Source organism: Bufo gargarizans, chromosome 1, assembly GCF_014858855.1.
Source record: "Bufo gargarizans isolate SCDJY-AF-19 chromosome 1, ASM1485885v1, whole genome shotgun sequence".
Lineage (NCBI taxonomy): Eukaryota > Metazoa > Chordata > Amphibia > Anura > Bufonidae > Bufo > Bufo gargarizans.
This window is the reverse complement of record NC_058080.1, coordinates 681171178-681184460: the sequence shown is the minus strand read 5'-3', so window position 1 is coordinate 681184460 and position 13283 is coordinate 681171178. Positions and strand designations below refer to the sequence as shown.

Below are 13283 nucleotides of genomic sequence, written 5' to 3'. Positions count from 1 at the left end.
CGAGCGATCAGGCCTGATCGGGCAAACACTGCGTTTTGGGTGGAGGGAGAACTAAAGTGACACTAGTACAATTATAGATCTGACCGTGATCAGTTTTGATCACTTCCAGATACTATAAAAGTACAAATGCTGATTAGCGATACGCTAATCAGCGAATAACGGACTGCGGTGCGGTGGGCTGGGCGCTAACCGATCCCTAAACTACCTAACCAAGGGGCCTAAACTATACTGAAACCTAACGGTCAATACCAGTGAAAAAAAAAAGTGACAGTTTGCACTGATCACTTTTTTCTTTTCACTTGTGATTGACAGGGGCGATCAAAGGGGTGATCAAAGGGTTAATTGGGGTTCAGGGGGGTGATCTGGGGCTAAGTGTGTAGTGTTGGTGTACTCACTGTGAAGCCTGCTCCTCTGCTGGATCCAACCGACGAAAAGAACCAGCAGAGGAGCAGGCAGCCATATAACAGATCATATTTACAAATATGATCTGTTATTCGGCTCTCTGATTGGATTTTTTAAAAATCAGCAACCTGCCAGCCAATGATCACGGCTGGCAGGTTGCTGACGAAATAGTCCTGAACGAAATGCCGGCGCGAACTGCGCATGCGCGGGCGCATATTCGCGTCATCTCGCGTCTCGCGAGATGACGCGTATATGCGTGACTCTGCGCAGCGCTGCCACCTCCGGACCGCACATCTGCGTTAGGCGGTCCGGAGGTGGTTAAAGTGCTGGTGTCCCAGGGTCTGTGGCATGGTATCCCTATCTCATCGTCTTCTTCCGGTCACTTGTGCAGTCTCTTATACTAAACACTGGTGTTACAGACAACTAGGGGTTCTGACTCCTCTCTTAATATACAGTTTCTAGCTGAACTAGAACCTTCCAGTGGGACTGGTCTGGTGTAGTGGAGATGCATAGCCTAAACAGAAACATTGTTGAGATTTCAGCCTGTCATAGACTTGTATAGAGTTTCAGTACAAGTCTATAGGAAGGACTAAGTCGTTTTTCCAGACACTTCTGCAGTCTGGCAGAGTCTCTTCTACTAAACACTGGTCCTACAGACAACTAGGGGTTCTGACCTCTCTCTTATTATACTGTTTCTAGCTGAACTAGAACCTTCTAGTGGGACTGGTGTAGTGAAGATAAACCCCCTTAACAAAAATAAAGTTGCAATCGCAGCCTGTCGTAGACTTGTATAGAGTTTCAGTACAAGTTTATAGGAATGGCTAAGTGTTTTTTCCAGACATAAACTAGTCTTCAGAAGTAAACAAAAGGTCAGTGTGTCTAGTTTTTCTCCCTCCATAACTTTACATAGTCACTTATAGTAACTGTGGAAGATTTCTAACTTCTCAGTACATAGATAAAAAGTCCTAAAGTCTCTCCGTATTAGCTGGCTGTGCATTAACCCTTTTCATAGTGCAGATGTAGTTCAATAACCGTGCAAATGAACAGGATAAATTATAATAAACTTATAAAATGCATTTCAACAACAAAAAACAGTATAAGTGTAAAGAACAGTATAAATCATAGTACAAGTTACAAGTTAACTCTTCCAAGTGCACTAAAGTTGATGGCTTTGCGTTGTTGCTATAAGTCCAGATGTTGATAGTCCAAAGTACCCTTGCTCCAGCTCTGCAGGTGTTTATCCTGAGCATCCTGGTTTCATGTATTTAATGTCAGCACTGCAGTACTGTTGTAATACACCACTTAGGTTAGGGCTGCCCACTTTCCTGATTGGTAATAGGACTAAAAAGAAAACTAATGCTGGATTTAAACTGCACAATTGTTGGACTATGAATGCTTGATCCCGATTATAGACCCGTGTAAACATCACCAAAACAATGAATCTGTACGAGGACGAGCATTGGCTACTGCTACTTCCCAATATTTGCCTGCTTGTCGCCTTTACGTTAGCAGAGCTGTATGTTAGGGCGGAATATGTACATTATATATACCATTTAAAAGGATATTCCCATCTCACACATTTATGGCATATCGATAGACTATGCCATAAATACCTGTGGTACCACTCTTGGGAGGACAGGGATGCCTTTACCCTCAGTTTGTCAATTTACAGTCACCATTTCCTAGTGTGATACTACAGAGAGACAGCCACCTCTCTATTAGGCCTCATGCACACGACCGTTGTCGTGTCCGTTGTTCTGTTTTCCGTGATTTTCTGCGGACCCATTGACTTTCAATGGGTCCAAGGAAAACTCGGCTAATGCACCGTTTGTCATCCGGGTCCGTGATCCGTGTTTCCAGTCTGTGAAAAAAATATGACCTGTCATTCAAGTCAATGGGTCCGTGAAAAAACACGGAGGCACACAAGATTGTCGTCCGCGTACGTTTTTTTCCCTATCATTTGCATAGCAAACTTGGCTTAATTTTTTTTTAACTTTTCTTCATGTCTGGAGATCCTCCAAAAATAAAGGAAGACACACGGAAACAAAAATGGACACGGATTACGGAACAACGGAACCCTTTTTTGCAGACCGCAAAAAAATACTGTTGTGTGCATGAGGCCTTAGAGTTACAGAAAGAGACATTTGCTGTGTGCTGGGTTTTTTGAGTAATCCATGGATTGTAGCTGCCTCTCAATTATATTTTGTGTGTCAAGTAGTCCACAGCATAAGAGCAAAGTATCTGATGGAGGTTCGACCACTGGAAGCCCTGTCAATGACTAGAATGGATGTCCCGATATAAAAGGAGTGGCAGGTCGCGTATGCACACCACTGCTCCATTCATTCACTGTGGGATTCCCGGATGCGCTGTACTCCAGTTCTAGCATTTCATTGTCTTTCCTAACCATTTTATTCTTAAAATACCTGAATATATATTTTAGATTCCAAAATGTGTCATATATACAGTACAGACCAAAAGTTTGGACACACCTTCTCATTTAAAGAGAATGTCATATTCTAGGTTCTTCAAAGTAGCCACCTTTTGCTTTGATTACTGCTTTGCACACTCTTGGCATTCTCTTGATGAGCTTCAAGAGGTAGTCACCTGAAATGGTTTTCACTTCACAGGTGTGCCCTGTCAGGTTTAATAAGTGGGATTTCTTGCCTTATAAATGGGGTTGGGACCATCAGTTGCGTTGTGGAGAAGTCAGGATACACAGCTGATAGTCCTACTGAATAGACTTAGAATTTGTATTATGGCAAGAAAAAAGCAGCTAAGTAAAGAAAAACGAGTGGCCATCATTACTTTAAGAAATGAAGGTCAGTCAGTCCGAAAAATTGGGAAAACTTTGAAAGTGTCCCCAAGTGCAGTCACAAAAACCATCAAGCGCTACAAAGAAACTGGCTCACATGCGGACCGCCCCAGGAAAGGAAGACCAAGAGTCACCTCTGCTGCGGAGGATAAGTTCATCCGAGTCACCAGCCTCAGAAATCGCAGGTTAACAGCAGCTCAGATTAGAGACCAGGTCAATGCCACACAGAGTTCTAGCAGCAGACACATCTCTAGAACAACTGTTAAGAGGAGACTGTGTGAATCAGGCCTTCATGGTAGAATATCTGCTAGGAAACCACTGCTAAGGACAGGCAACAAGCAGAAGAGACTTGTTTGGGCTAAAGAACACAAGGAATGGACATTAGACCAGTGGAAATCTGTGCTTTGGTCTGATGAGTCCAAATTTGAGATCTTTGGTTCCAACCACCGTGTCTTTGTGCGATCCGTTCACCAGAAAAGGTGAACGGATGGACTCTACATGCCTGGTTCCCACCGTGAAGCATGGAGGAGGAGGTGTGATGGTGCTCTGCTGGTGACACTGTTGGGGATTTATTCAAAATTGAAGGCATACTGAACCAGCATGGCTACCACAGCATCTTGCAGCGGCATGCTATTCCATCCAGTTTGCGTTTAGTTGGACCATCATTTATTTTTCAACACGACAATGACCCCAAACACACCTCCAGGCTGTGTAAGGGCTATTTGACCATAAAGGAGAGCGATGGGGTGCTGCGCCAGATGACCTGGCCTCCACAGTCACCGGACCTGAACCCAATCAAGATGGTTTGGGGTGAGCTGGACCGCAGAGTGAAGGCAAAAGGGCCAACAAGTGCTAAGCATCTCTGGGAACTCCTTCAAGACTGTTGGAAGACCATTTCAGGTGACTACCTCTTGAAGCTCATCAAGAGAATGCCAAGAGTGTGCAAAGCAGTAATCAAAGCAAAAGGTGGCTACTTTGAAGAACCTTTTTTGTTATGTATATAATTCCACATGTGTTAATTCATAGTTTTGATGCCTTCAGTGTGAATCTACAATTTTCATAGTCATGAAAATAAAGAAAACTCTTTGAATGAGAAGGTGTGTCCAAACTTTTGGTCTGTACTGTATATATATATATATATATATATATATATATAGTAAAAAGGACTTGTTCAGCTCACCAAACTTCATGCAGACGTAATTAAGGGGGTTATGACATGATTGATGTAAAAAATTAAAATCAGACAGCATCTAGTACGTAAAAATCTCTTTCTAACAAAGCTAGAACCAGCCCTGTACCTCACATGGATCCAGAGATCTCCCCTTTCACTGCTCCAATTGCTCTGCTAGATTATCTTCAGCTTGACAGTTTAGGACGCATGTCCTTTCTGCTACAGCTCTCTCCCTGTAACGGCCCTAACAGAACATATGGTGGGTAGTAGTTGAAGATTTAGGTTCCGGCTTCAAAGGGATAAGGGTTCATGGCGACATGAAAGTCGTGCAACATTTGATATAATGTATTTCAATGGTGTCGCAATGTGACATGCCACATGTTGCGACGTGGCAGTTGCAGAAAAATACAACTTGGGTGGATTCTTTGCGACTGTTGAATCAGAGCTTGTCCCGTAGTGACACTATTGAAATTCATTAGATGAAATGTAAAAGTCGCGCAACACATGTTCCCATGTAGCCAGACACTTAGGCCTCTAGCACGCAAACGTTTTTTTTTTCCATTTACGTTCCGTATACAGAACCATTAATTTCAATGGATCCGCAAATAAAAAGGAAGGTACTCCGTATGCCTTCCGTTTCTGTACTTCCTTTCAAAGACAGAACATGTCCTGTTATTGTCCTCATAACGGACAAGGATAGTACTGTTCTATCATGGGCCAGCTGTTCTCTCCCGCAAAAAACGGAATGCACATGGACGTCATCCGTATTTTTTGCGGACCACAAAATACTAAAAGGCCATATGGTCATGTGCAAGGGGCCTTAAACTGAGCCCAATCGATCAGCAAAGTGAGGCATTTCCAGTTCTTCGTGGAAAGAAAAACTCCCCCCCCACTTTTCTTATGGAGGAAAACGCTTCCTTCACCCGACCTGCATTTACTACTTACAGGAAAGAAGTTCCTTTCTGCGGAAGCTGAATTATTCCATTGTTATTGTTTTCAAACATGAACGCGTTCAATCTGTTAAATGTATAAGCCGCTGGATGCCCTCAAATTGAATTCTTTCGACCAAAGGCATTTCTATTAATCTGCGATATAAATGCTTTCCCGAGCCCCATAAGTTAAACCTACTTAGGTGTGAATTTAAACAATTTCTTCCCGGAGTAAAGCCCATCCCAAGGTGAAAGGTTTATTGTTATTTATCTAGTGTGCTGAAGCTGCTTTACTGCGAAGATCCCTTCCTGGTTTATACTGTTCACCAGTCGGAAAAATTTAAATTTCATTTACTTCTCCCTCCTTTATGAATCTAGCATCTGGTAAAGGTTTTGTTCAGTTTGTAACCCCCGACTGATGATCAGGACCCCTTGATCAGTTCAGTGCATATCCTTGTTTAAAGGCAAATGTGTTGTTTATCATCTGGAGGTGATACTAGAATGAATTAGGGCAAAAATCTGATTTACTTATATCATTTTGCACCAAAAAAACATGTACTTTAAGGAGTATTTCAGTGATATCAAGTTATCCTGCTGGGGTCCCTACCAATCATGAGACCAGGAGCCTTGTTCCCCGCAGGTCCTTTGAAACGAACAACAGAGCAGCAGGTTGAGCATGCGTCCTGCTGCTACTTTTCTTCTATGGGACTGCCAGAGACAGCCAAGTGCAGCAGTCGGCTAGTGTGCATGCTTGAATGACCGCTCTATTCATTTCGGGTGTTCTCATGATTACTGAGGGTCCCAGCAGTCTGAAGCCATGTTATGGCTCTCTAAAACCACAACCCTATTTTCTAGGCACTTTTGAATGTTTCTAGCAAGGCACAAAAAGTATCTCAGATATATGATAAATGTGGTGCAATGCATTTGTGCATGAGTTTTGGCACATTAGGAGCCACAATTCCGGCCCCCGTGAATCTGTTCCAATGTAATATAAGAGAATGTACTGCTGGTTGTATTCTGTTGACTTGTTTGCCTCGTTTGTATTGCTTTATAGTAGTTGATGTATAGTTATTTGTTTGCACCTCCTTTTTTTTTTAGGTTGTGGAGAATGCTCTCATGGTGAATCCAGATGTCTGCCCACAGATATTTCATGCTTTGCTGCCACCAGTCTTCAGAGGCATTCTTGATGGAGAGGTAATCTTTTTTTTGTTTTTTGTTGATGTAATAGTGACTGAATTCCCCAAACTACCGTTAAATCTAATGGTTGCCGTCTTTCCAGTGTATTCTCATTGGATGCAGCTTCGCACTGCTCTCCTGCTTTTTGTGCAACAACTAACAGGGAAAAGCATATCACAAGCAGTAAGCAGGTGAGGAAGGCTGAAGCTGCATCACAGTAATCACAGAAGACTGCAGGATGACTTCGGGACAGCGGTTTTACGCCTCTGATCTATCACTGGCTGCCCTTAGGACTCAGAGCAGAGCAAGTCTTCAAAGCTATAGGCATAGTGGGAAATGTAGGTTGCATTAGGGGAACCAGATATGAGAGGAAGAAGCAATCAAGATGGCAGACAACCCATAAATGGCCTATCAACTAAAACTGGCATACACAAGCACCTCCACATTATTCTTTATTAATATGCTATAGTTTACTATATAGGCAAGAAGAAATATTTTTGCTAGAGTGCTTCTTTAAGCTGAAAAACTGTTCTGTAGATTTGCTACATATACCTTTTTGAGTCCTTTTTTGCAGCACATCACCCACTTTAGGTTAGCACATGCATCCACTAATGTTTAGATGGCCGTGTAGCTCATTAAGACTCTGTTCACATCTGTGCTGTTCCTTTCTGCCATGGGAGCAAAGTAAAAAAATACCAGTAGTGGAGGATCCTTCACCTGACGGAGACCAGCTGCACCCAACAGACCACCTTTACTGTCAAGGGGTCCATCAGTTTTCTGTTATGGCATCCCTCCTCTCACTGAACAGAATGGAACTGCATGCTGTGCTATTTTGTCCAACATTTTTTATGGACTCTGCAACAAAGGCTCCTGAGCCCCCAGTGCAGATGTGAACAAAGCCTAAAATGTCAACACCATTGCCACAGTGTCTGCATAGTAATGAAAGCGGCAATGCCTCCCATAACAGTGCCTGACACCACATTGCTCCCATAAACAGTGACTGCTAACATGCATTCTCCGTAATAATGCTTGTCAGCTGTGTGCCAGGTGCGCCCTCCATTGGCCATAGACCAGCCATAGAGCTCTAGAACATGGAATTTATGTGTCAACAACCCCTTAGTGGTTGGTCGTTAATTACTCCCTCCTACAGCAAGTCGTAGCTGAGACAGCTTTATTCACATGTGTCTTTGCTATAAGTACACACATATATAGTAATTATGGATGAGCTGCACGCAGACTTTTTGGACGGCAACAGCTCCATTTTCAACTTTTGGCCGTCTATTTCTTGTTTTTATTTTCTTTAGCCTTTCAAGGACTTATTGTACCACTATGCTTGAGTTTCTACGCATGCAATCTGTTCAAATTGTGAACTTTTTTCATTTTTGTGAACTTCTAGAGATATCCAGTTGTTATGGCTACATACCTTGGTGTCTTTGGACGTGTCCTTCTGCAGAACCAAGCTTGCTTTTCTTCATTATTAAATCAGATGGCCCAGGAATGCAGTCAAGAGGTTAGTATTGGATATACAAGTATCTAACATAAATGGGCTTGGTCAAGCGAAAAGTCATGAATATGTATATAATTCTTGGAACCAGTAACTTCACCGAGACATGATGAAGAAGCTTCTAAGATGTGCAGCAACTATAGCATTGTTCGTAGAGAATTGATCAATAAAACGCTATGAGTTGGAGTTTGCCACCATTTTTTTTTTTCTTACATATTCAGTAGGGATTTGTGAGAAAACTCTTTGCCTCAATGAAATCTGTATGGAGGTGTATTATGAGCCCATAGATTTTGGATCTGTAATACAAGCATGTGCGTGAAGCTTTTTTGCAAACAGAAACAAGATCCCATATATTTGGACCTGAAGCTGCCCGTCGACATAACGTTTACAAAGTCTTAGTGTAGGTTCACACCTCGGTTCGGCTTTTTCCGACACAGAGCAGCCTACCAGAGTTCACCGGATCCAGCCTAGCCAGCTACTGCTGTTCACCAACAGCCTGCCGGATGAGAGAACTGAAAGTGTGAATAAATGCACCTATTTTTACAAAGAAGAAAACATCATTGAATATTTTGGGTATTTTCCTTCCTTCTGCTGTTTTCTGTAAATGTACATTTTCTCTCTGGCGGTCTCTTGCTCCTGGTGTGATGTTAGAGCTGTGGTGTGTGCTCTGGTCCAATAACATTTCCCTCTGCTGCTCTGACCCCCGTCTCACAACAGGACATTCACTGAGGGGGAGAAATTGCAGCTGCATCCCCCTCTTCTCCCCACCTCCTTGTCTTCTGTATGCTGTACTATTCTAGACAGATTTTGTGGGGACCTACAAGGTGTCTAAACATATAGCCTGGTAGGAAGTGATGATGATGATGCCCGTTGTCTCTTATGCAGAGTTTTATATATTCCCATGTACTGCTGATTTCTACCGCAAAATTCTAACGTTAAAAACTCTCTATAGCACACCCTCAGAAGCAGCAGCATTAGTGAGGAACATTACATGGCAGAATTAGGCAATTTTGATGTTAATCCAGAAGATAATTAACAGTAAATTACATACAAACCAGCAGCAGTCTCTCTGTGTCAGTCTTTCTGCCTCAGCCTGTCTGCTGTAGCCCCTCTCTTTTCCTTCTTGCCCTCCCCTCACCATAGACTTCTATGTTGTCCGATCCTTAAAAGAGTTATCAGGGTATAAGTTCTCCCCTTTCCCTGTGCCTCTCCTGCCAGGTCCTGCAACTTACTAATACATTTGCACTCCCTTGTCTGCCCTTCTCCGGAGATTGGGAGAGTGGTCTTGTGACTGCACCCTCTGTGGACACTGGATTACCTCTGACATCACGACCAGGCCTCCTATGAATCCCCGCCCGAATGGTTGTGATGTCAGACCTATGTGATCTTGGAATGGGCTGGTCAATGCTCTCAATCCACAAGCAGGGTAGGTGGAATCCATTGCTTGTCATATTGAGGCTGTGTGGGAGGAAAAATTAGGAGGAGTCGGCAAGGGGATGATGGAGGGTGTAGTGGGCATTTATATTTTTACCTGATCTTGCAGCACACAGCACAATGGGAAGTGTTGTGGCTGCTGCTCATCTACTCCCACAACCTGGAAGTTCAGGTTGTAAACAGTGACGCTCAGCAGGAACATGGAGACAGAAGTTGACAGATACACTATTATGCTGTGTAGGATTTTTAGGATCCTGCACAACCCCTTTAGTGTGCAGGCAGCCTGTCTTCTCTGAAGAGTGGTGAACTAAGAGTTAAAGAGGTTGTGGCACTTCAGCAAATGGCATTTATCATGTAGAGCAGTGTTTCCCAACCAGTGTGCCTCCAGCTGTTGCAAAACTACAACTCCCAGCATGCCCGCACAGCAAAGGCTGTCCAGGCATGCTGGGAGTTGTAGTTTTGCAACAGCTGGAGGCACACTGGTTGGGAAACACTGATGTAGAGAAAGGTAATACAAGCCATTTACTAATGCATTGTGATTGTCCATATTGCTTCCTTCGCTGGCTGGGTTCATTTTTCCATCACATTATACACTGCTCGTTTCCATGGTTACGACCACCCTGCAATCCGGTTGGCCATGCTTGCGCACTATAAGAAAAAACACCAGCCTATGTGAGCTCCCACAGTGTCAGCCACCAGAGAGGCCAGTACTTTTTCCTGTAGTGTACAAGCACTGCCACGGCTGATGGATTGCAGGGGGGTCGTAAATATGATGGAAAAATAAATCAAGCCAGCAAAGCAGGCAATATGGACAATCACAATACATTAGTAAGTGTCTTGTATTAACGCTCTCTACATGATAAATGCCACTTGCTGAAGTGAGACAAGACCTTTAAATTATATAGCATTTGTATATTTTCCAATACCTGTGTATGTACCTTCAAGTTCCATCTATCTAGAAGCAGTGTATTCCTGTGCTGTACACTTTTGCAATGAAGTTACCTTTTCTGACTTATATTTGAAATGATCAGGTTTCGATTTTCGACTTGTGCCTTAAGATAAGCCCCATAAGTGCAATGCAGCATTCAGGGAAATTAGTTCTGTTTACATTCAGTTGAAGTGATTACAAGGAGAAGGTCCCGAGGCTGTGATAGAAAACACTTGTACCTGTTTTCCCAGGAATTACTGCCGGTATAATGACGTTCTGGTAACACAATTTGTTTTCCTGTTTATTGCACTCTACCGTCAGGACTTTTCTGAGCTCATTTACTGCTAATTTATACCCCAAAAAATATCTAACCTTAAAAACAAAAAGCTTTTATATATACTCAGTCCCGAAAAGACTGCTCCATAGACAGTGATTCCAATATGCTGCCCTTATTAACCCTTTCACTACCGGAGGTTTTTTGAGTTTTTGCATTTTCATTTTTCCTCCCTATTTTCCTTGAGCCATAAGTTTTTTATATTTCCGTTCACATAGCTGTATGAGGGCTTATTTTTTTGCGGGACAAGTTGTACTTTCTATTGCCACCATAAATTATGACATCAAATGTATTGGGAAGCAGTAAAAAAAATCCAAATGGGGCAGAATTGGAAAAATATTGTGGGTTTTGTTCCCACGATATTTCATTTGCGGCAAAACTGACCCATGTCCTTCATTTTATGGGTCACTACGATTACAACGATACCCCATATGTATACGTTTTTTATGTCTAAATAGTGTAAAAATAAATTGAAACTTTGATATAAAAAAAAAAATATTCACTTTACCATATTATATCACCCATAACTTTTTTTATACTTATGTCTACTGGCTCATTTTCTGCGGGACAATCCGTCGTTTTTATTGATGCCGTTTTGGAGTGTGCCTGACTTTTTTTTTTTTGAAATTTTTTATTATACTTTCATGATCAGAAAATATACATTGTAAGCACTATACACCATTAAAGGCGTATGAAAACAGACATGGCATACACATCATAACAACAACGGTATAACAGTCGGTATCAGACATATATCCTCTGGAAGAGGCAAAACTGGTGAGAATACATAGTGATATTTCAATAGATACAGGTAATTGGACCAATGATATAATGCAAGTATTTGAGTGGCACATGGAGGCTTACCGCTCTCATCACACTCATAGCTTACAAGAGGAGATGAGGAGAGAGGGACAATCACGTAATTCAGAATGGGGGCTAACCACAGACAGGGATTTCCTGGAGTAAGATCCCTATACACCTTTTTTAGAAAATTAAACAGTCACCAGGTTAAATGATTAGACATTTTAACGATTCGACTCATGAGGTCGCACCTAGCGGGTCTCGAATCTTGTCACCGCGAAGCCACCTAGAGGGCTAATGGGACAGGACTCGATCTCGGCATGCCAGCTGAGGCTTAAGTCTTATTGAACCTATATTTTGACCAAGGGGCCCACTTTTTAATAAATGCAAGGTGAGTGCGAGCTTGCCATGAAGCCATTTCTTCAAATCGGTGTAACTGGTCGACTTTCAGTCTCCATTGTTCTACCGTAGGTACAGTAGTTTGTAGCCAATATTTAGGAATCAGCCATTATTAGTTGTTTAAAGAGGGGTGGAGGGGAGGAAGTAACGTCTCCACCATAATAAGATAATAGAGCTCCACAAGGAGATGGGCTTATTGCTGTGGAGCAGATAAGATTAGATATCAGGAAGACCTCGGACCACCATTTTTTTATTGGGGAGCAAAGCCACCAGATGTGAAGAAATGAGCCCTCTGACTCTTGGCATCGCCAACACAATGTAGAAGAAGACGAGGAGAAGCGTGAGGATTTAATCGGAGTGATATACCACTGAGACAGAATTTTGTACCCGTTCTCTTGAATTCTGGTGCACCTGGATGATTTATGGGGCGTCTCCAAAAGTGCCGGTAGGTGTGAAAACGGGATATCAACCCCCGTATCTTTTTCCCACAATCTAATGAAAGAAGGTTTACTGGTCATGGGGGGAGTTTTAAGTTTGGTATAAATTTGTGAAATAAGCTTTCTAGGGGGTTTGGTAGTTGAGATTAGGGCTTCAAACCATGTTATCGGGCGTAGTAGCTCACCTTTCGTATTATTCTTATGAATAAAAGATTTTATAAGATGAACAAGGGTGAAGTCGCATGGACTCGGGTTTAAAAGGGTTTTCAGGACTTCCGACGAAGGAGGTAAGCCTGGAGGGTCAAGGAGATTTGAGATCGGGATCGTGGTCAGTCTGGGTAGATTGGAGGTACTATGGCGTAGTCCAGTGGAAGTAGGACCTAATAAATCGCTTATAGTGACGAGGGGAGATGGGAAAGGGACAGAAGAGTGCGATTGGTTCAGCCATTTCCAGGCTTCCAATGTGGCCTTAATTACTGGGAAGTTATGTAAATTAATGTTAGGTGGAATACAGTGGCCCAGGCAAAATGTTCTGGCTGGCATTCCTAGGATGCTTTGTTCCAGCGTCACCCACGATTTGTTCGTTGAATCTCTGAGCCAGTCCACAATTCTGGATAGCAGAACGGATTTGCCATATAATTCTGGGTCTGGGAGACCTATGCCACCTAAATGGTAGGGTTTGGACAGAAAGGAGTAAGAAAGTCTTGCTCTTTTACCGTTCCATAGGAATGATCTGAATTTTTGTCTAAGAGACTCATAGTAGGATTTGGCTATTGGGATGGGGAGGACCTGTAGGAGATATGTAAGGCGAGGGATAATGAGAGACATAAGGAGATTTTTCCTACCGAACCAAGATAAAGTTGGGACCGCTTTACTGATCTTGTCGATAGCATTAAACATTGAGGCTCTTAAGGGGATGTAATTTAGAGAAAAGAGGTCTGAGATGTTGGGGCTAA

The 13283-nt window shown here is 42.6% G+C and overlaps 1 protein-coding gene across 2 annotated transcripts in view; it reads left to right on the top strand.

The window, feature by feature from the left end:
- The window catches only part of IPO11 (importin 11), a 482369-nt gene that overhangs the window by 260750 nt on the left and 208336 nt on the right, over positions 1-13283 (top strand). For both annotated transcript variants that reach the window (XM_044276158.1, XM_044276159.1), the window contains exons 25-26: positions 6413-6508; positions 7887-8000. In XM_044276158.1, the coding sequence (XP_044132093.1) occupies positions 6413-6508; positions 7887-8000 (210 nt within the window). The remainder of the gene's footprint in view (positions 1-6412; positions 6509-7886; positions 8001-13283) is intronic.